Raw genomic sequence first — 23,446 nt, 5'->3', positions numbered from 1 at the left:
ACATCGCGGGAGGCCTCTTTCTCTTTGTCGCTTGCCACAGTGAAGCATGTTCTGGTAACAAATCAATATGCGAACTTGCGGTCGCCAGGTCAGTGGCCCAATGTGCATTCATTGCGTGTTCGGGTTCAGGTGAATCATGAATGGCAAGGCCGATGCGCAGTACTTGCGCAAGCGCAAACGCATTGGGAGCGGACGGCAGTACTTTGGCCGAGGCCAAAAAAAGTCCAAGTGCAGCCGGCCCACGCAAACTGCCAAGGACAGCCAGCCATATATCGCCACAAAATGTCGAATATCGCACCGGCGGCCGATTGCTGTCTTTGCACGTGGGGCGTCGCAACACGCCCGCCGAACACATCAACGGTCTTTTTCTTGCTTTTCGTAGCGGCACTCTATTTTTAATTCTGTCTTCTCCAAAAATCCCTGGGCAACTCCATCCAAAAACGCATCACCGAGGAGGTATGACTCGGTTGTCGGGTACTGAGCGCAGGTAAAAAGTGTAGCCACAGATGTCGTGGCCACAGATTTGTGGAACGAGTCGAATAGTGGCTGGGTATCTGGGTGGCATGGCATGTAGTCATGTATGTGTAGGTGGTATGCCTGTACGCATTTTGCCGTGTACGTATCCGTACGTACGTAAGGATGGACAGACACTTGGACACTTTGGCCGCCGCCGTTAAGCACACAAGCCACCCCGACCCGTCCGCGGGTGCGGATCGGCGGGGCTCCGATGCTTCTTTCAGCTGGGCCAGGGCCTGAGGGTTGTGCGCTAGGGCGTTAGGCGAGCAGGCGAGGTGAGGCTAGCGAGATCTATGGGATCTGCCAGCAACCGGCCTGCCGACAGGGAGGCGGAGGGGAGGCAAAATTGACAGTTGGCATGGTGGAATCCAGGAATGCGACAATGCAAGAGCCGCTAGCTCCAGTCTCGTTCGATGCAGTCGACAAGACAAGACAAGCAGTCAGTACTGTACTGTCGCAGCAAGCAGTAGCATGCGAGCGGCGAGAGGCGAAGGATCCCTTCCGCTGGAAGATGGCGTGGCAGGCTAGGCGGGGAGGAAAACCTGAATGCCAAAAAGGGTACATAGCGTACGAATTCGATCGCTGGAAGCGGGGAAATATGCAGGGGGGGTCTCCTCGACCTCGACTGCCGAAGCTCAGCCACAACATCGAAAGTCGGCTCGTGTTCGTTTCTCCAAAGTTGGCAGATGAAGCCCCGGTTTTCTGCTGTGGCTCACTACGTATGGCCACGACCACGGCCACATTTGCCGGAACTGCGCTGTCCGTATGTGGCACTCCCTGACGATACTGTTTTGAACAGGCTCGCTTTGTATGGGGTGGCTATGAATAGAAGAAACCTGGAAACATACCTGTCATTAATGAGCACATGAGTACTGTACAATGTAGTCTGTATCTCCTTTAAACAGTGTTCTGACCTATAAGCATTTTTGTGGCGACGCCCCTTGCAACTCACTCGTAGTTGGTCGCGGCCATTTTGTTGTAGCTCGACGGGTATCGGTTTTTGAGTGCTGCCAGGACAAGGTCAGTAAGAACCACAGTCTACCCAGTAGCATTGTTTGTAGTGGCACAGGTGAGCATCGGCTCGGGCCATAGTAGCCATTTGTTATTTACCAGGATCCTGCTTTCAGAGGAAGCTCGGTATCAGATTCGACCAAATGTCCCGATCTTGGCTTGTCTATTGGGAGACAGCCGGTGCAGCTGGCCTCGATGCACCCAGAAGTGCTCCTGAAGGGTGCATGAAGAGATTCGATTACGACTCAGCCAGAGTCCATACAGCAAGGGATTCCCTTGACTGCCATGACGGTTCCTGACGGCTAGGGGCAACCGGCAGAAAATACAATTCCAGACCCACGTTCGCGCGTCGCTCTCCGGGAGCTCAGCGCCTATTGTAACGTGTCTACTGCTGTACCCGTAACCCCTTGCTGAGATTACCACATTCGGCGCGCGTGACGAGTGACGTCTTGCCCGGCGCTCATGTGACCAGAGATGATCAAATGATGGTTACCGTGTGTAACGTACGCCTTCCTTGCTTGCATATCGTCGGTTGGTTGGGATTTGGCAGGTTAGACGACTAATATCAGCCTGGTCCGAGTGTGGAAGATACCGCGCGCGCTGCAAAATGCGTGTGTACAGACGCCTGCAGTAGATCGAGCACCGCCTCAGTTTGTCAGGGTCTCCCGGGATTTTCACATGTGGTACGGTACTCAGCGCTCTGTATCTGTACTCTGGCCTTTTTTCTCGTGGTGGGGGTGCAAAATCGATCAATTGACAAGGGCCTGCTGGGTGCTGGGCGTTAATGGGCGGGTCGGCGAAGCCGCTGGTATCCGCTTGCCCGCATTTCCCTTCTGCCCCCCTCCCCGGCTGCCTCTTGGTGGTGTCTGGCTGTATGTAGCCAGGTTGATGGTTTTTCTTCTTTGTTAAGCAGCAACGTAGTAGAGTAGCAGCAGTACAGTAGTCAGTAAGGTTGTTTTGTTTCAATGTGGCAGCCAAAAATAGGCAAGGCAGTCCTTAGCTTTTTTGCCATGCCTGCACCGTCCACTCGGTATGTGGCCGTGGATGCACTTGCAGACAGAAACCAGATGTGCTGTGATGGAGGTAGAATCCATGGATGTGCTGTTGTGATAGTCGTCACCATCATATGGCGTCCATCGGCAGTCAGCTGATGATGCCCATGTCCAAGGTCTGTCATTCGGAACGGGATATTACGCGAGTTGGTACTTTCAATATGCCACGGCAGGAGATGCGCACGCTCGCAATATCTCCGACCGAACTCGATCTTTTTTGCCATGCGATAGGTTTGATATAGCTCAAGTGTAGATTAATATCTCGAGTGTTTATGGGGGCCCCACCAGCCCTTTCAGCCTCCAATATCGCAACCATTAAGCCCTGAAAATTCTTGTTTAGTATCAGCCTTGGCAGCCAGACTGACGACGCGGAAGACGGAGGCTGCATGTCCCAAGTTATTGACATGTGGTAGGTAATAAGTGTGTTCCGAGCTTTCCTGCCGAAACGAGGGCCCCGTAGCACCATTTTCGCGGGGTGGGAAAAGAAAAGAGAAAGTCCGCACCTCTCCCATCCCCCACAGCAGGCATTGATTCCATAATGATCGACTCATGACTTCACGATGGGTGAATGGTTGGACGGATGGGGGAATGAGTGAAACATCAACTTGTTAGGACAACCTTCGCTTCGTCGTGCAGGCGTCGATGCTCAGTCCGTCAGCGAGCCAGCCAGCGTTCCGAGAAGCCGTTTCCAGGCGGCTTCCCTGATTTTGGGAATTTCAGCCAATGGAAATTCGACCTTCGGCCATTTTTTGGCGAAAGAGGTTCCGCCCTAGTCGCACCCCTGCCGGCCTATCAGATGGCAGAAGCGCTCCCTGAGCCCTCGAGGTGTGCTCACCGTCCGCCGCTAGCAAGGATGGCAGCTGTAGCGATAGGCCATCTATAGGTTATCATTTGTTCACAATAGTGCTCACATCCCTAACCACCCATCTTGTGGAATCAAACTGGTCATTTCCCCCCTTGCCCATCCCTTCCCATCTAACCCTCCTCGTTATATCGAAACCGTACCGCACTGCACTGCACCGTACGCATTGAAGGGGGGGAAAGAGAAGCAGAGTCAGTCAGCGGGGCGCGTCTCCGCGACGGTTCGTTGACGCTATAAGCGCCTCGTCCGGATCCTCACGGGACATGAGACTCCTGAGAGTCTCGGCCTGGAGCTTCCTGCTATTCGTCTGCACCCCGGATGGTCTCACCTTAGATAATTATGCCCCCCCTTTCTCTACGACTGTCACTAAACCTAGAGCTGCAAAGAGCTGCAGGAACATGGCGCCGGGATCGTCTCATTCTCTTCCTAGCACGCGTACTTGTAGGTTGTGCCCTCGGGGCCCAGATACCTAGCAGCTTGAACCGAATGGCCGCACTTGCTGCAACTCGTTCCAAAAGGGGGCACCCTACGGTCGTTGGACCGCACAGTATATCACATCTTCTGACGCGTGCGCCCACTGATGTTCGAGCAACCTTCTTTCACTATCAACTGCCAAGTTTCAGGTCTCTCCCGTGCTTTGAGGAGAGATGGTAGAATCACCAACAGACCCCGTGAGCATGCCGATATGCAAGTCATCCTGAGGCTTCCAGGCATATTCTTCTGCAGAGTCGTGGTCGATTCATACTTTGCTTTGCATATGCACGCAGGAGAGGGTTTGCAACGTCAAGGAGATATTTTATTTGAGCTAAAAGCCTGGGCTCTGCGGCGATCCTCTGCATGCTTTGGGTCTTGTCATTTCTTGACTCGTTTCAGCTGGTCCTCGCTGCTAGACTACTGGCGATGGAGCCATGGAGCCAATTTCGAGCGACGGAGGAAGGTTTGAAGTAATCTCGCGATATCGAATGAAAGGCGGCAGAGCCATGTTTTCCGCCGAGGCCTACCGTCGCAGCTATGGATATTGGTCCCAACGGCCGATGCCCATATGCCGGGCAGGCATGGGACCTGTCGAGCTTGTTCCAGACTATCAATTTTGCTCATGATGCATTGACTACATGCAAGGTGAAGTGAAAGGTCGCTCCTTGGTGGACCGCAACGGTGATAGGAGTCGGCTTCTCGCGCGTCTACCAATGGCGGATGTTGCGCAGAGGCAGGCTTACGTACTGTACTGCATGTAGGGGCGAGATGGGTTACAGGTCGCAGGCATTACAACCCTGATCGTCGTCATGATATCTGGACGCCTCGGACAAGGGGTCTCGCCTGTCAGTCAGTAAAGTGACCAGCAATGTTACACGGTGGCTTGATCAATTTGCCGAACGTATCATGATGGATTCGATTCGGCCTCTCTTGGTCGACGACTTGCGATGGAGCGAGGGCATGTGGTCACTGGTGGGACTAGCACCCGTGGACGTTGGATGACGGGAACAGAGAGGCAAAAGCCCGGTGCCGAGCTCGTTCACACGGTGAAGCGACTAACACCTCAGAGTTTCCCAGATATCACGGACGAAGACAAAGCTTCACTGCTGCACTGCTGCACTGCGCCGCGATACGTTTGATGTGGAATGACGATGTTTCCATGTTTCGTCTGTGCTTCTCCCCGTCTTAACCACTGAAGTAGGTATGTACCTTACCTTTTTTTTTAATATAGCAACACACTAACAGGTAATAGTACGACTACGAGCATTTACTACTACGACTTCCGGGCCTTTATTCTTTCCAAGTGGGCTGACTGACAAAAACGCCTCTTTGCTTCTGAAAGATGATCTACGCTAGGCCCAAGAAGAGAAATACCGGGGTTAGGCCCGGTTCTAGATTAGTTTGCCCTGTCCACCAAAAGTACGTAGCGCAGGGAAAGGGAAGTACCGGTACGATTCTGGGAGGGTGGCGCTGCACTGGCCACAACTCATGCAGCTTTCAGCTTAGGTCCAGGACTTGTTCAACAAGGACAACGGTTCCCATTTGCCTACTTCCGCCCGTCAAGCCTTTCCCTGCCTGCCTGCCCTGCCATCACAAGTCGTGTGTAGTACGTAAGCCATGCCCGTAGTGGGATGGATGCGTGTGCGTGTGCATGTAGATAGATTGATTGAGGGAAAGAGAGTGTGTGTATTGGAATGTGTGTGCAAGTACGTACTGGGAGTATGCAAGTCGCTTGAACACAGCCCACCCGCCATCCATCTTATTCGAACCCCCCCGGTCAAATTCCATCCAGTCCAGCCCAGTCCCAATACGACTTACCCAGCTACAGCCCACTGCCCTACTCTATTTGCCCGCTCTTGGCCGGGATGGATGGGCGCTGCGCTGCTCTCTGCAGTACTCTGCTCTGGGTTTCTGCCCACAATGGCACCTTGGTAAAATCTGATGCCTGCTGATCCAGCCTGCATACTCATGCACGATAGTGGGCACTCTAACAACCGGCTACTGCACAGAGGCTGGAGAATTCAGAGAAACGAGCGTGACTCCTTCGCAGTACCATGCCATGCGTCCCATGCATGGAATGGAGAGAGGATGGATGGCTAAGTACATGCAGCCCAGTACGTACTGCCACTGCTGCCACTGCTGCTGGTGCCATGCTATATGTATGCCCGGGTCGGAGCGGGAGGATGATGAGGTGAGGAGTTGCTATAACACCCCACCTGCGCACACTCATCATCAATCTCTTCCTCCCTCTTTCTTCCTTACGAGTACTTCGTCCGGCATTCACTTCTTCTTATATGCGGCTTAGGTGTGCAAGCTGATTCCCGTGTCTTGGGACCGCCTAGCTCCGTCATCCGTTTTTATCACTGTTCCTCTTTCCCATATCATACCCCCGTCAAGTCATCACCACTGCAAGCGCTTGTTCCCATCGCTTCTGGCTTTTTATTCCTTGTGTTCACTCCCCTCCCGCCAACCCGTCTCCAACCTGTTTATATATATATACATTATATATAAACATACACACACCAACACTTTGTCATGCCTCCGCAATTATTACCGGCGTCGGCCGCGGCCTTTGCGCCTCGAGCCTCCTCGGTCAACGTCGTCCTGGGCTCCAAAGTCGAGCCGTGGTTAACACAGACACTCAAGCGCATCAACAGGGTCAAGCGCCCCCTCAACAGCGTGCCGCAACACCAACGGTGCTTGACAGAAACCCTCTCCTCGCCAAACGCCATCTGGACTTTGACCTCCATGATGCTCCCCAAGGGCCCGGAGGCCGATCTGCGCCAGGACTCGAACCCCCTGGTCGAGGCCCTTTTCAACTACCAGCTCCTCCACATCGAAGCCTACATCGTCCATGTGGACATGGTCCTGCGCAACGAGGTCGCCTTCAAGCTAACACCGGAGTCGATAGAGGCCCTGATCGAGTACCACAAAGACATCCACATCGTCGACGCCAAAGCAGGTACTTACGACTGGTCCGAGAAGGAGCAGCAAGCCAAGAAGCTACATGAGGATTTCATCCAGGCCATCAACAAGTTCGTCTACCGGACTCATGTATCTGCTCTCGAAGGGCTTGAAGAGGAGGGTGCAGGTGAACTGCTATGCGGAAAGAGCGAAGAGGTCAAGAACAGCATTAACGGATTGATGAAGTCGCTGCTGCCACCTCCGCCAAGAATCGTCGATGTCGTACGGCAACCTCCGCTGCTCCCCAGCTCACCGGCCGGAGCAAACATCTGGGCTCAGAACACACCTTCACCGGTAGCTCCCACTCCGGTCGATGCCTGGAGGGTCTTGCCGTCCAGCCCAAGCTGCACATCGACGTCCGCTGATTCCAGCAATACTCCGATATGGGCCAACATGGGCATGAATGAGTTACAAATCCCTTCGCCGCCGACGCCTTCCTACAGCCAGCCCTTTACCACCGCCGGCTTCTTCTATAGCTCGCCTATGGTGTCAGCCCCCATACCGGCGCTGCCGCTTCCCAGCATGCTGGCACCTCAATGCGGTGTCAACATCGGCTATGGTGGCTTCAACTGGGATCGCTATCAGGAATACACCACGACAATGTGACAACCAACCTCAGCCGAGGGGCAACGCTCTCCCATTGTCACGACTTCGTGAAGAAGATCGTTGTGTATTTCTATTTTCCCCGGTTTGGGACACGGCATTCGCGGCGCAACTCATCCATCGCATCTTCCAAAGGCATATCGGCGTTTTTTTGCATCAAATCAGGAGGCGACAATTCTCGACCGCATCATCATCAGCATCATTATCGTTATCATCAACAACACTCGTGCTTTTTTTATTTTTCTTTTATCTTTTTTGGATTTTCATTTGTTTATACCAACTTATAGCGAGCGAGCGTCTGTTTTCGGGGAAACTCTCAAATCAACACAACCGCCAGCTCGGTCGAAAGCTATTTTCTCAACCTCAACATGGCTGGGTCCGGGCGGGTTTCTTGATTGCATTTACAAGCATGGCAGGGTTTCGATCTAGAAGACAGGATTTTCTTCTTCCATCTCATCAAAAATAAGAGGTACACGCAGCAATGCACCCACCCTAAGCCCGGCAGAGACCGGGACAGAGATTTCCGGATTTTGTTTTTGTCACATTTTCTATTGTTCGGCATACGGTATGAAGCGGCTTTCTTTGGTGATACCCCAGACCGACGACTCGATATGATCCGATACGAGACGACAACTATGGTCGACACACACACTCGCTTCAAACGAAACATCTTTTGTTTCCCCGGCCTTGGTTTCTTTGACTTACGACTACATGAACGACCTAATGACGAATACCTACGAGCTTAATGACGACTTTCGCAACGAATGAGACTTGGCCAGCTTGATGTTGGCACTCCTGTTCGCAAAGGACGATCGAAGCGACGACAATGGGTTCGGGGGTTTGCGGGACAGGATCCCACCACGCAACACCCATACATATACGGTCGATTCCACATGAATCGTAGCCTCGACCCCATTGTCTGTGACAATGGAGTTGGGGTAGGCACTGGCTGTCAATCAACCAAGACTACTGCCTCCCATGACGGATGACCGCTAGCTCGGTCCGAGTCTGGGTTGCGAAAGGGGTTTGATGCAGTGTTGGGTTTTCATTTGGATATAGAGCTGGGCATCATTATACAATCTTTTTGCTGTGCAAGAGAAGAAGAAAGAAAAAAAAGATGCGTGGCCCTTCAACCGGCATTGTTGCATCTTTCTGGTCCTCCCCTGGCCTGTTCCGGACGCGACACCGCTGTCCGCGAGCAGAGTAAACGCCGCGCCGAGATTGTTTGCCAGTATGAGCCTACTCTGCAAGCTCGGAGTAGTGTCTCATGCGACGTCTTGGGGGTGGATGGTTTCAGCTATAGAGAGAAGAAGACTTTGACGTGCCTCACGGCGCCATTGTTGGGGAGGGCCAGGAACGAAGGCGGCAATTGTAGCTCATCCCACTGCACCCGGACTCCCCCCTTGAGCGCACCACAGGTCGCTTGGGGGGCCGAGAATGGAAGCCACCCGGCAATCCTGCTGAGCAGTGATTTGCCGGCGAGTCAAATACACGTGGCATGGGATGCTGGTCTAGGTGTTTCGGTTGACGCACGCCCAGGAGGCGATGAAAGCGCAACGCACCTTACTCTGCTCTTTGTTTTTGTTTAGTACTTAATTTGAACATATTCAAATTCATTGCTTGTGTCGTGCCCCTTTTCGCCATTGATGTGTCACTGAATGCGTAACGAATAGGATCTGGTACTGTATGGAATATTACGTCTGATCTAGGACTCTCTGACATCTGGTGAGTACCCCTAATCAACGATGCTGTACAACGAATCGCCATATTCCTTTTTTTTCCCCCCTCGCCCCCATGGTATGGTCCAACAGGAAACTAAGTGTGCGCCATTGAAACGGGCGTACGAGTACGACTACACATATGCAACCCGGTACTTCTTTCGGCGGTATTCTGCCCCCAAACCCAACACCTTGACAAACAAGCCTACTACCTCCCTGGGCAGGTTTAAGCTAGTTTATTTTTTCTTTTCTTTTCTTTCTTTTTCCTCTTGGGAGATCTTTTCTAGAAGATCTCGCCTTTACCCCCTGCCTTTGCTTTCATTTATTTCAAGGTAGCCTATGTGACACTTTCTTATTTCGTTATTTCGTTTACTGTACAACACTCAGCCACCACCCACTGATGTTGGGCATGTGAAGATGATGATTATTCCCTACGTACTCTGTACCCCCAACATGGAAGATCCAACCCAATTAACACACCAAGCAGGTATTCTAATCAACTAGGCAGGGCCCTTATGGAGAGCGTTGCACACCGTTGTCGTCTTACTGCATCGTTCATGCAATGCCACTATCCGTCGCGAGCAGCATCAGTCCGGGAGGCTGCACGCGGGAGGCTGCGATACCCGAGTTACTGTCCCTCTTGTTGGTGGAGGGAACATGACTACCTAGTGTAGCTGGGGCACATATGTAAGCACGTTGGTTCTTTCTCTCCGGCGAGGCAGCAAGGCAGAATGCACGCGGATCCGTCACATGGCAGGTGCAATGCTGAAGATTATGGCTGCCTGGATCTCGTTCTCTCTTCTCACTTTTTGTCCTCTCTCGCGGCTGTTACAGGATTTACCCGCCGCAGTCTCCCATTATGTTATCCACCCCTCCCTACCTGCCGAGACGCTTGCGCCGGTGTTGGCGCGCCAATTCCTGCTGCTTGCTTCGGCCAAAAGCGTACCGTAACCCCAATATATATGAAGTCATGGGATAATATGCACGTAAGATCTTACTGCATAGAGTAGGTAGTAGGAAGTGGATATCCCATACACCATCTCCAACTGCAATCATCCGCGTAACCCCCAGCAAACGGTTCCTATTGGCCGGGATACGGAAAGGAAGCAGTCTGGCTAGTTGAATCCGGGGTAAGCCGTAAGGCTGGGGTAAAGAGATAGGGGCGATGACGGTAGGTACTAAACGGCAATGGCCGATCAATACTACTATATACTAATCACTCCAGCTTGTGTGTCGTCTTCTCACTTATCTCTCTCTTCTGTCTGCCTGATACCACCCTCTGATGCACTGTAATTCTTCTTCACTGCGCTTCCGAGAAGAAAAATAGATTTAGGTCCCGGCTAACGCCGCAACCGAAGCCCTCGTTACCTTTGCTTTACTTTCCACCTACCTAACAAAGTAGGCAAGTGAGAGCACAACCGCATGCACGATTATCGCTTGCTCTCGGTTTGACTACTACGTTGTGCGTAGGCGTATCGTAGTTGAAAGCAGCTCCGCCAGGCCATGCCTAAGTTGCTTTGCAGTAAACATTATTGGCTCGGGACTTCCTTGAACTACACCGCCTCGCCTTGCCCGGTTGGTTGTTGCTAAGGTTTACCTGATGGGCGTCTTCAACGGCTGCAAAGTCAAATTGTCGGCAGTAGTCCAGGCTGCCAAAATCCAGTCTGCCCGGGCTGTCAGTGTGCAGTGCAGTGGCTGTGGCATCGAATTCTCTTGAGTAAGTGTACCGGTACATAGCTACCTCTTACCTACTAGACCGTTCCGAGGCATCAATCCTTGATCCAGGATCTCACATGGCTTCAAAGTCTAATCAGAGGCCATGGGGGTAAGCCGCCCGCTCGCACGCCACCTTTCGGCCCGGCAGGGTTAGGAAACCATCACAGCTGCCTAAGAAGTGATTCTCGCCTTGTGCCTGTTTTCTTCCCCTTACACAGGGGCGTCTGAAAAAAGGCCCAGCGCTTGGGAGCGGCTGGTCGCGGCAACTCAATGTTCATCTCATCTGCATACGTTCATTCATTTCTACCTAACTAACTAGTGACCAGTGCTTCTTGGGCCAAACTATGACAGACTCGGAAACCATACCCCGGACCTGACTAAGATTATCATTCATAGCAGTTCGGTCCCTACAAGCCGGGCCGAATATGAGAAACTAGTCGAAAGGCTGCTGCTGCTGTCATGGCGTGGCGTCGAGGGGTTTTGTCTCTCTTCAAAATAAGAAAGGGCCACAAACTAACCCACAGACCGGGGAGGAAGTCTGACGCAGGTACGCCGCTCCATTCGTCAGGCTGATTTCAGCGGGAGAGTGCCAACAAAAAGTGTGGACAGAATCGCCTGGGCTAGAAGCAGTACTCAACGACACAGTTTGTGCAGCCTTGCCGGGCTAGAGTTTGATATACCACAGGCGAAGCAAATTCCTACAGCTGTTCTCCTCTGTCCTTTAGTCAGCTGGATCTTCAAGGGAGTACTCTCCAAGTTGTCATTAGGCGTGGGATAAGCATACCTTATACCTGATGGTGATTTCATTGAATGATTCATTATACCATACAAACAAAGTTTGGTAGGCATATCATGATTCCGTGAACTTATACGCTCGTATATGCTTGATCGGACACTTTGACAGAGAGTCTCGCTGGTGTAAGGCTCACGACGCGTCTTGGATAACACATATATACCGTATTGTGGCATAGCAGCCTTTTGGCTATTCAATCGGGTCGCCATCTTCGTTGTCGTCCTCCACTGGCGTCTCCCATCCTGGTACGAACTGGGCCAGAACATCAAACATGAACGCTTGCCGGTCGCCACTGCCAATGATCGGCGCCCAGACGTTGTCTCTATCCCAGTGAGGTCGCGATCCCAGCGTATTCATGACTGGGTAGACCTCGCCCGTCTCCATGTCTTCAATATTGAACGAGATAAGGGGCTCTTTTACGCGGATGCGCTTCTCCAGGTCGAATTCATTGCATAGTCTCACGAATGGCCCTGCAACAATCCGTTTCTGCGCGTCAATTCGATACTTGCGGAGGCCGCTGGAACGGAGCGCTTGAGACACGACCAAGCATTTCTCCCACGTTTCGTAGTCGACGAAGTCGAGGATCTGGTCGTATAGCTCCGCGGGGAGCGTGGTAGAGGAACGAGACGCCACGCGGCGATCCGCAGCCACGTCAAAGAAGTTGAGAAGCGCTGCGAGCCCAGGGAAATGCTTACGCAGTCTACGGGCGCTGCCCGTACAGTTCGACCGCATAAGCTGCTCGCCTGATTCTGGTTGAGGCGCCATTCCGGGCTTCAGCTCCGGCCGTTCACACGGGTGGGTGCTCGTGCAGTATTCTGGGCGTAGGGGAGAAAGGCCGAGGCTTTCGCTGAATCTGACCACGATCTCGCCGTTCTTAAGTGATACCTCGGCGAAGGCTACGTCGAATAGCGATATAACGACCATCTGGAAATGGGTGCGTCCCTGGTTGACGCCATACTCCACAGCGTTGGTGATGGCTCTGCCGTCAACTACCATGGTAAGGCTGACCAGCACGTCCTTGATCCAGTAAGTCGTCTCGCTGGGCGACGCTCCGGGGGCCTGGCCAGCAAAGTGTGACATCGAGCCGAACTCCAACAATGGCAAGATATCGCCAGCCCAATTAGCGTCGCCAGCGCGCGGATATGAGTGCGATGGTCCAAACCCCCAGCCGTCATTGTCTGTAGGGACATCGTACAAATGCTCCATGTGGCATTCCCGTTCGTATTGATCAGAGCCCCGATCGCTTTCTTCAGAGTCCCAACCGCTTTGTCCGGAGTCCCGGTCGCATCGTCCAGCGTGTTGCTCGTGACAGCGCAGTGGAGGATTGGGATGGAACATCGTCTGGCCGGAAGCAATCGAGACGATGGCGAAGGCCAGCTCGCGGATTGGAAACGAATTCACACTCCACTCCCTTCCAAAGGAAACGATGGCCTCCTTGTATTGGACAAAAATCCTCGCCAAGACGTAGGTGAAGAAGGTCTTTCGCGACCCGTCAATATCTGTTCTTGGCACCACGGCGCGGGAGTTGTATCCGACCACCGGGTTGTGCTCGGGAAGTGGCAAGGCCTGTTCGGCCATGTGCTCTTCTGGGCAGAGGTCCAGGGAGATGGCCGGCTTGTGCGGGTATATGCTGTCCACGCCGGCGAGAGCCCACAGGTTGTCCCGACGGGGGATGTTGTTCAGCTTCCAATGTATGCCGTGGTTGATGGTCAGGATCTCGTCATCGAGGTTGATGATGTAGACGTTGTCGGCTTTATAGCCGGCCAGCAGTGGCAGCTCGGAAGGGAGCGTCACCTCGTCTCGGCCAAGCACCTCATAGTTGGGTTTGCCATCTGATATTCGTTCCCAAGGGATAATCGCGTTGTCGTTGCTGCGATTGTAAATTCCATTTTTGGCGTAAAACTCATTTATTGCGTGAAGCTCATCTTTGCGGTAAAGCTCATAGATGTGTACTTCCAGTTCGGCTTCCTTGGCCGCATGGCGTGCTCGCTTCTTATCAAGCCATTCTGCAGTTCATCGTTCTGTTAATAAGCCTTCACCGTCTGGGGCCCAGAGATACCTACTGCGGTACTTCTCCGGGTCGTTCGGGATATTCTTCACAATCCGAGCGCCGGCACTCTTCGGGTCTGTCGCCTCCTCAGGGACTTTCGCCGAGTATGTATGAATGTGGGAGACGTAGTAGCGTCTGTGAAAGCGCACCACTTCTAGGGTGCGCGAATGGAAGGACATTGCGACAGAGCCTAGGGGTGGAGATGGGTTCTTTCTCTTCCTCTTCCTCTTTTTTCTTTCTCTTTCTGTTTCTTCCTTCTTCCTCTCTTCCACGTGTTTCCTGGATTGTGTCTAGTCAGATTTGATTCAGAAGCTGCAAAGAAAGAGAGGGAGGGGGGATCTCAATCTTGACTGGAAGGTGGCGCGTAGTTATCAAAATACACGAAATCCTGAAAACGGACGATAACGATTAAAGATAGCTGGAGTACATGAGCTGCATAGCTACCTTAGGTATATACAAGTGTGTTGCTCGGGGGAACCTACATAGCAAGGATGCTATCCTGAATTACCACAGGGACATCGAAATCCTTCCCCCTCAGTACAACCCCTTTCCCCCACTATCTCTTCTTCCACCTAGCTAACCGGCAGCTCAGGATCCGACCAGTTCCTCTGCCAAATTCCTGGCAATATGATCCGCGATCGCCATGACCGTAATCATGGGATTGACGCCGCTCGCGCTCGGAAACACGCTGGAATCCGCCACGAGCAAGCCCTCGGTCCCCCAGACCCGACCGCGCGCGTCCACCACGCCCGCCTCCTCGCGACTGCTCATGCGGCAGGTGCCCATCTGGTGTGCCGAGCCCCAGGCGGCGCGCGGGGGCTTATTGCTCGCCTTCTCGAGCAACGCGAGCCAGGCCATGAACTCCGGGTCGTCCTCTGGGAGGGTGTTGCTGCTGCTGCTGCCCGGAATGGCTTCCCCATCGTCTCCCTCCAAGCTCGCTGCTGCTGTTATTGATGCCAAGGCGCCACCACTGCGCACAAAGGGCTTCGCCCCCGGCAGGTTGGCCCAGATCTCGCGCGCGCCCTGGACGTAGCAGAGCTTGGCTAGCGCCATGACGCCGACCATCGTGTGGGCGCGGTCGAAGTCCGAGGTAATGTACTCGACCCGCGGCCTTCCTGAATCGGGATCGGGGTAGACACGGCCCGAGTCGCGGTCTCGGGTCAGACTGATGAAGCAGTTCGAGCTACGAAGCTGCAGCGCGTTCAGTTTGAAATCGAGGCCACTATACCAAGGGAGAGTGGACAGGGCCACGTACGGCTGCCATCGTTTTATCGTCAGTATGTTGTGTTCCATCAAGGGAATAGGAGGGCACAAGAGAAATCGTGACTAACCACCATGCTTGTAGTTTCTAGATTCACTCCGTGGCCGTTACCGTCAAGGTCCTTGTATTCGTCACACACAGCCGTGATGGTGCCTCCTTCCCATGGCTCGATGTCTTTGTCAAAGCGCCCATAGACTTGATTGCAGGGGTGTATATGCAGATTCCTCCCAATATGCGGGTTCTGTAGTCGAAACCAGGTCAGATATCTAGTTCATACAGGAGTCGGAAGAGGTACGGATGATCTTCTTACCTGAAGGCCGCTTCTTAGCAGGAACAAGGGGCTTTGTAGCGAGCCAGCCGCCACAATGATCCTCTTTGCATTGACCCTAACCTCCACCTGCTGCCGACTCCTCTTGGGATTGGCCACGTTGCCATCTTTGTCTCTTGCGGTCCACGTGCCCGTCAAGCCTACAGCTCTCTTGGTAGAGCCCGGTGGCCCATCAAACAGTATCTCGGAAGCGTGGAAGCCCTCGATGAACCGCGCCCCGGCTTTCGCAGCCGCCGGCAGCCAACTTACGACCGGCCCCTTCTTCCCCGCCGAGGCGCAGCCAAGGTTGCACCGCCCGCAGTAGTGATCCTCGCCGCCAGTATTCAGGGGCGTCGGCCTCGCGCTCCACCCCAGCTTGCGCGACCCGTCCAGCAGCACCTGCGCCGCGTGGTTGTGCCGGATGTTGGCGTCGCTGACGCCCATGAAGTCACGGACACGGTCTAAGTTCTCCTGGAACTCGCCCGTGGCAAAGAAGGGGAGACCCTGGTCGGCCCACTCCCGGCGGACAAACTCCTCGGGCTCCAGGCTGACGCTCCAGTTGACCGTACCGCCTCCGCCCCAGCAGCAACCGGCCAGGATGTTGGTGCTGCTGTCCTCGCTGCTGAGGACGCCGTGGCTCTCGAAGAGGTGCCGGTTCCCGCTTTCTTGGTCCATCGGCAGCTGCGAGGGCGGGAAATGGTAGCCTTTGTCCACCACGAGGACGCGGTGCCCGGCCTCGGCGAGCACTTTGGCGCACACGGCGCCGCCGCAGCCGGACCCCACGATCACGACATCCGTGTCGATAATCCTCGGTTGCTCGGGAGCCTCGAACTGCAGAAAGTCGAAGTCGAAGCCGGGCCCTGTTTTATAGTCGCGAGGGTAGTCCGTGTACCCGATCAGCCGCTGGTACAGGGGGTCTGCCTGGCTAAACGACTTCTGCGCCAGGCTCAGCACTATACGGGCGAGCGTTGGCCACACCGGGGACCAGGATGTGATCCACGACTGGATGACGGCTTCTTGCTGGGCAAGCGAGAGTCCACTGAAGGGCGTGAAGTGCCCCGTACTTATCAGACTCCCGAGCCGTGTCCTGGTGTTTGCACATGATAAGCCTATGTACTTACCCATTGGACATACACATACATCTATATAGATATAGTCAAGAAAGACATGGGCTTACTCTAGAAGATCCAAGGCTCCAGCCAGGCGTTTCCTGTGGACTGCAGGCACCGTCTGGAAAGTCCTCTTCACATTTTGTACGAATTGCCGATTGTCACTAGGCCGGGCCCGCAGGTATTCCTCGAATTCATCAGACGAGGGCGGAGCCGCCATGAAAACCCGGACATGTTCATAGGCATCCCTATACTGCTGTTCGGAGATCGCGATGTGCTTACCGCTCCCACCTGCTGAGGATGCCACCACGATAGACGGAACCGCAGCATCGACAAGCGCCAACAAGGTCGACCATTGTGATCCTGAAAACAGCCCATCTCCCGAAATAGGGGTCGGTTTCGGGAATGGTATCGGCGCCGAGCGCACTTGTGTCGCCATCATGCCTGTCCGGATATTATCGACACCAGCTTGAACAATAGCAATAGTGAAAACCAGAGCCGAGCGGTGATTCTTTGGCGTATATATGTCAAGGGCTAGTGCCAAAGTATGCAAGGAATCGAAATCTGCGGCCAGCGAAACAAGGGATAACCGAGCCAGTCGATAATCGTCAATACATAGAGTGAATATCAGATGGCAGGACCCTGTTTCCTACCAACCTTAACGGCTGTTTTGTTTTGTTAGGTTGGCTGGCTGACTTAGCAGGGCGAACTAACTGTTAGGTAGGGTTACATACAGCCGCCCGTGCCGTCGCGTGGCGCGTGGGCGCGCCGCCCTGAACATCCCACGCCAAGCTGTCCGCGTTTCTCCTGGTCTGATCTGATTGATTGATCTCATTTACACTTTCGTCGAACGCGGCGAACGACAACCAACTGTCCTTGTCTTACCCACCGAACCGTATCCCGTATACTTTGGGAGTAGGTGCCATGGTGCCATGGTGCCATATCGCAGACCCTCAAGTGGTTTTGCCGACTATCTGGCAGACACCGTGACGACAGATCTGCGATGAGAGGATGAGCGAACTGTCGGGTCACACAGGATGCCATCGAAACGAATAGCATGAGTGGTCTGTCTCATGAGTGACAGGACAGTCTTTCATTAGTTGCATGTCTCGCGACCCTGACAAGACACCACTCTGTCTTTAAATCATGACACGAGGAGCGTCCTGGGCAAACCTTTACGATCATCGCGGATATCGCGGGTGCCTCTTGGATGCCATGAACCATTCCCAGGAAAGGAGCTTAATTTAGCGACATAGAGAAGAGATAGAGACCTTAGTTTTCCTGTCTACCAATGTAAGTACGAGTCCACCAATCAAGATTAGCCAGGCCAACATGTTGAGACACTGCCCTGTCGTATCGAGCGTATGAATTTGGTGACTCCTGTCGGATTCGTAATGTGCTGCCACATCATGGACACAGGCTCGAGAGAGACCGCAACGTGCATGCACATGGCATTAAACATCAAACCATTCATGGGACGAGAAGCCAATTTGTCTTGCGAAGGTGAAGTCGGGCCTCGGAGGTTGAGGCTCAAAACGTGTGGTCCATGGATCCCTGCCGCCGATAACTGACTGCTCTTTGATAGCGGGTCGCAACTATCGCATCCTCCACTACACCACACCACATGCTGCTTGCCTTTTTGCGCTCAAGATAAAAGGCACACATCACGTTAGTGCATAGTACTGCAGTAAGCCAAATGCCGATCTTGAACCACAAGACACACTTGCAGGCAGGCCTCTGGATAAGAATGAATACATCGAACCTCCAAGTTCCTAAGTGCTCATCGGTATAGACTTGGAAGTATTATGCGTCGAGGTATTTTGAGGAGCTCAGGCTATACGGTGGAATGCAGCTTGCGCAGTGGTTTTCAAATACGTGTAACATGTTGTCGAGTGTGCCTCTGCTCGCCGCTACCCACATGGGCCATTTGGTTATCAGCGTCCAGTATTCCACCTGATGCCCGCTCACATGTGAAAGTTCAGTAAACATGGATCACCAGCATGTGATGGGCTCCAAGTGGGTTTCTCGCTGGGGGAGGCTAGGACCCTGCGTTCCTCTTCAGGAAGCCAGGCCCGGTTTGTTGGGAAGAGCGCCGAACCGAGAAGGACCAACAACGCTACCTGCTTTGCCTGCGGCTTCTTCGCGACGCCCGAGTTTATGCGATCTTTTTTCTTGCCAAAGCTCAGCAAGGTGCCCGGTAGAAGTTCATTTTGGAGCTTGATGCTTGATGCTTGATGCCTCCCGAGATGCAATGCAGATTCAGGTCAGATATTATGGAGTCTGTACGCAACTTTATCTTGTGTTGGTGTGCACACCATAGATGAGTAAGATCGATGATATTCAAAGGAACATACGAAGAAGGTACGATGATGTCCTGTCACCAACCTGTCGTCAGCCCTACCTGCATACCTAGGCTGTGGGGTAGCGAGGAAATTCGGCCATCCCTTGTCCCTTCCTTCTTGAAGATTCTCGTCGTGCCTTCAAGCGGCTCAAGCTTTGGTGGTGCTGCATAATCTAGGAAGTGGCATGATATGCCCTCGATAGCGAAAGCGCTTCCGCCGCTAGACCATCAATACTGTCACCAATACCTACACCCCCTCATAAAATACAATAACACCGAATGGAGTAAGCTGGCATGTGGACAAGTTGCGGAAAGTAGGTAATAGTGGTAGTAAGAGCAGCCCTTTCGCATTGGGGCCTGGCTCCGAATCCAAACAAACCGATGGGACGGATACATGACATATCAATCAGACTGATCTGGATGGCGCCAAGGTTACACCATCCATGCGGCTGCAACCTGACTGGGCGGGCTTAGCGGGAGGCGAGATGCGTGCTCCCTTTCCCAACAAAAAAAAGTCTGCCCCTCTACAAACATCCAGGCTCCCCTGCCCCGCACTCGCTAAGTTTCTTTTTCAGGGACCAAGATTCGAAAAAAGAGGTGAATCGCCAAGATGTATCGTGGGGTCGTAGCCAGTAGCCGACGCCCGCCAGTCTTTTTGCGAAGCAGCATGCCACGTCTGGTAATAGGTGTGCGACGAAGAGGTTCGGTGAATCTACTCCAATGACAATTGTGTGACGAGTATGGGTGGTGTGTTCCATCAATGAATCTGGACAGCCCACTCGCACCCAGACAAAACAGGTATTCTACATCCATATGGTATTCTAGAAACCGCCGTCATGCCACCTCAATTGAGTTCATTACATCAATCCTAGCGGTTCCGAGGGCCCGACGTCAACGTCCACTCTTTTTCACCACTGCTGGCCGGTTTCCGGGACCTGTACCAGAGAAAGGATTGATTGGACCGCATGCTTGTCGCTTGGTAACAAAACAAACCGAGGCTTTTTTGTTTCCCTTACTAGTAGTACGGCTGGCTGGCCGGCGGATCCTTTCTCTTTACACAATTGAAACAGTTTTTGGAGTTGCATCAACAGGCGCCAACAAAAAAAAATACATCATTATGCTGTACGATATACTACCTGCCTTCCCTGTACTTCTGGGGCTGGCAGTATCTGATACCGCACCGTGCCACTTTGTCCGGAGCAAAAGGGCAGGCACACACAACGGGCCTTGTTGAGGGATCTACTACCTGTAAGCGGCAGACACTTCGTGACATGTACCTTGCCCTCTCTCACCGTTCATTGAGAGCATTGAATGCTCTTGCTCTTTTTGGGTGTCTCACTCAACCATCAGCATACTTTCCCCTGCAGCACAAGCTGGCTCGGATGCCACATACTGATGTCGGCATGGGCGTTGATGTACTTCCAGAAGTTTAGCTAGGCCGTTCTCATCCTAACTCTACCCCGGCACCCATAAAAGATCTCAGAGTGCGAGTGGGTAGCTGCCAGCAGAGATACCCACCTGCCTCTTGTTAGTCTTTAAGTACACACTTCCTTGCCTGTTCGCTTGCCTCCTAGAAAACAAATAAAATATCCTGGGGCGTCACTTACACACTCGCACACTTACACTGCTTGCTTGTCTTGCGCCAGACTCTGACATCTTTTTGTCTCTCACCCCGTCTCTCGTCCTTCTCTTCCGGGACACTTCACACTGTTGACCAGGTCTCTCTTCCAACCCATTGCCATTGACCATCACGCCCATACATACCACTTACCAAAAGAGGATCGCAAGTCTTGGCCTGCCTACTTGCATACAACCACCAATAATAATTTTGCATGGCTAAGAGTTTGTGAAAACCGCCCAATATGCCTTCGTATCCGCAAGCCTTTCTTGACTCGCCTTCGAGCGCCCTCTTCAAGTTCTTCCCGCTCCCAGAGAACGAGCCTCTGCCCATACCGCCGCCACACTTCGACTACCCATTCACCATTCCGGACGACTGGTACCAGGGAGCCCTCGACTACCGAGTCCCCGTCACCATTGCCACGGTATACGCCGTTACTGCCAAGTTGCTGAACAAATACAACCTCTCGAACGGCAAGAAGCCCTGGGCCATCAGCAAGACGGCGCCTTTCCGCCTCTTCGTCGTACTCCACAATGTCTTCTTGGCTGTCTACTCGGCTTGGACCTTCTGGGGTATGTTTACGGCACTGCGCGCCTCCATTGAGAGCCCCATGGGCCCCAATGGCCTCGCTGGTACCGTTGACAGCTTCTGCAAGTTCCACGGACCTGGCGGCTTTGGAAACGGTGTTGCCTTCAACGGGCCGCAGGGCAAATGGGAGACGCTCGGTAACGGTTATCTCACGAGCGAAGGCACCCCCAGCCGTGTGGATGCTGGACGCTTGTGGAACGAAGGTCTGGCGTTCTACGGATGGATCTTCTACCTGAGCAAGTTCTACGAGGTTCTTGATACCTTCATCATCCTGGCCAAGGGCAAGCTGAGCTCTACCCTGCAAACCTACCACCACGCCGGAGCTATGATGTGCATGTGGGCCGGCATCCGGTTCATGTCTGTGCCGATCTGGATGTTCGTCTTTGTCAACTCTGGCATTCATGCCATGATGGTGAGTACCTGAATTTGCTTGACCGTTTATATGTTGGACTGTTTACTAACATGCCACCCAGTACACCTACTACACTGTCACCGCATTCAACATCCGCGTACCTACGGCCATCAAGCGCACATTGACGACATTGCAGATCACCCAATTCCTTATTGGCGCGTCATACGCCATGGTCCACTCCTTCGTCTACTACACTGTCCCGGTCAAGGTTGCAGTGCCCAAGCCTGCCGCTGCGGTGGCCTCGAGCGTGGCTGCTGCTGCTACAGATGCTGCCAGTGTCGGCGGTGTCCTTGGCTCGCTTAAGAGTATGGTATTTGGAGCTGCTCAGGCTGCTAACGCCAACGCCATCGTCTCCTCAAACACTGCAGCTGCTGGCGCTGCGCAAGAGCTTATGTACCAGACGCAGTACCAGACGGTTCCCTGCATCACCAGCAGCGGATCCACCTTTGCTATCTGGCTGAACGTTCTCTACCTTGCACCTCTCACATATCTCTTTGTCTCCTTCTTCATTGCTAGCTACGTCAAGCGTAGCAACGCTGAAGCAGGACGCGCCCACAAGCAAAAGAAGCTTGACGGCGCCGACCGACGTCTGAGCAACGCTATGATGAATGCTGAGAAGGCCGGTTGGGATGCCGCCAAGGGAGTCGAGAAGGAGATCTACAACCAGGGCGGCGAATCGGCCGTTGTCGACGACGATGACGAGGCCAATGGCAAGAGCTATGCCCAAGCCGTGCGAAGTCGCCCCACCAGATCGACGTCGAGAAAGTGAACATAACTCGAATGTTATGTTTTGTGCTTACACAACTGAAATCAGTTCTGTCCGAAGATGGACATACGTGCGCATAGCAGATATGCAAAGCGCGACTTTGTGATTTCGACGTAGCGTTTTTTATCCTCGCGCATCTGTATTTGCATTGCTTGGAGCGGCTGGGGGTGGGAAGGGGGAGTTTAATGGAATTGTTTATGGATATGCGTCGTGCTACACGCACTTTTGCGCACGGCTGTAGTCTCACAGCTTCTCGGTTACATATTAAGTGTATAGAAAAGTCGGCGGTGCTAGGAAACACGACTTCACGTCGTTCACGTATATAGTTGTAACGAAACCATGTATATTGCTCAAGGTCGCTGCCGTGCTTCGTTAAACTTCAGAGCCCCATGTGATAGGGATCGTGACGAATAATATTTTGCCACAGAACTTCACCTTCCAGTAAAAGGGGTCTGCAACAGTGCTTTGATCATACCATGATGATATCATGTCCGGGTGGCTTGCACCCACAGTGGTAGCATATGGTGAAAGTGTTGCTCTCCCCGAATCACGCCATAACTGTACATATTAGGGATCATTCAGTGCCACCGGTATAGTATTCATCGAGTTAGATGTGATGTCCAAAGACGTCATACTAAAGCTAGAGCCACTCCCAAGATACTGCGTCAGAAGGCCGAGGTCATGCAAGACGAGGCTGATCAAGCCCTCGCCTCGCGGCTCTGGTAGCCGCAATGACGGCCCGGAAGACGGTTCGTGGCAGTTCCCTGGCTTTCAAAGACCTATACACTGTCGAGACCAACGATACATTACGGCTGCTCTGGTTCGAAGTCAAAGGCCCTTGGTAATACGTGTTGGTCGACATTACCGTTATCAGGAGTTTCCAGTTGGATGAGCTGGCTTGTTGAGCCTACGGAAGATAGGTAGGTGTCCTGCCAAAAGCAGTGCCACTACCTTCAAGACGAAATGTCAAAGGAGAATCAGCTGTGTGGCCATGCTGCCAGAGTATGCAAGGGGCGGTTCACGTAAATACTAATTCGGGTATTTGCGATACTTACACACCTCTACAAGCAAGCTGTGCGAGTACTCTGATAGGGGGGTGAGAAAGGAATGCCTCAATCAACCCCCGGGAATGAGCGCTTCAGATCGGACAGACATTGTCATGAGAAGTCCCCAGAAGGAGGGATGTTAACAGTCACAAGATACAGTCACACTTTATTGAAGTTCAGGGTTGAAAGATGCTTGTGATGGAGAAACCATAATATTCTATCAAATTCTTCTCTCGTCT

At 53.1% G+C, this 23,446-nt stretch overlaps 4 protein-coding genes across 4 annotated transcripts; 2 read left to right on the top strand and 2 right to left on the bottom strand.

The window, feature by feature from the left end:
• Positions 1-6,450: 6,450 nt before the first annotated feature.
• Positions 6,451-7,485, top strand: PG985_007165 (uncharacterized protein; the record flags this gene model as incomplete). Its single annotated transcript, XM_066826934.1, has 1 exon — positions 6,451-7,485. One exon carries the CDS (start codon positions 6,451-6,453, stop codon positions 7,483-7,485), a length of 1,035 nt encoding a protein of 344 aa, XP_066684609.1.
• A 4,413-nt stretch (positions 7,486-11,898) lies between these two features.
• On the bottom strand, positions 11,899-13,938 carry PG985_007164 (uncharacterized protein; the record flags this gene model as incomplete). Its single annotated transcript, XM_066826933.1, has 2 exons — positions 11,899-13,715; positions 13,773-13,938. The coding sequence occupies 2 exons, from the start codon at positions 13,936-13,938 to the stop codon at positions 11,899-11,901; spliced, it is 1,983 nt and encodes a 660-aa protein (XP_066684608.1).
• Positions 13,939-14,347: 409 nt separating this feature from the next.
• PG985_007163 (uncharacterized protein) lies at positions 14,348-16,875 on the bottom strand (the record flags this gene model as incomplete). The annotated part of the gene is made up of 4 exons (XM_066826932.1): positions 14,348-15,016; positions 15,091-15,261; positions 15,331-16,414; positions 16,505-16,875. The coding sequence occupies 4 exons, from the start codon at positions 16,873-16,875 to the stop codon at positions 14,348-14,350; spliced, it is 2,295 nt and encodes a 764-aa protein (XP_066684607.1).
• Positions 16,876-20,639: 3,764 nt separating this feature from the next.
• PG985_007162 (GNS1/SUR4 family protein) lies at positions 20,640-22,164 on the top strand (the record flags this gene model as incomplete). The annotated part of the gene is made up of 2 exons (XM_066826931.1): positions 20,640-21,395; positions 21,457-22,164. 2 exons carry the CDS (start codon positions 20,640-20,642, stop codon positions 22,162-22,164), a joined length of 1,464 nt encoding a protein of 487 aa, XP_066684606.1.
• Positions 22,165-23,446: the final 1,282 nt, after the last annotated feature.

Source organism: Apiospora marii (genome assembly GCF_038362585.1).
Source record: "Apiospora marii strain CBS 49790 chromosome Unknown utg000004l_segment0_segment1, whole genome shotgun sequence".
NCBI lineage: Eukaryota > Fungi > Ascomycota > Sordariomycetes > Amphisphaeriales > Apiosporaceae > Apiospora > Apiospora marii.
The sequence above is the reverse complement of the archived record's forward strand: the minus strand, read 5'-3'. Positions and strand labels throughout refer to the sequence as shown.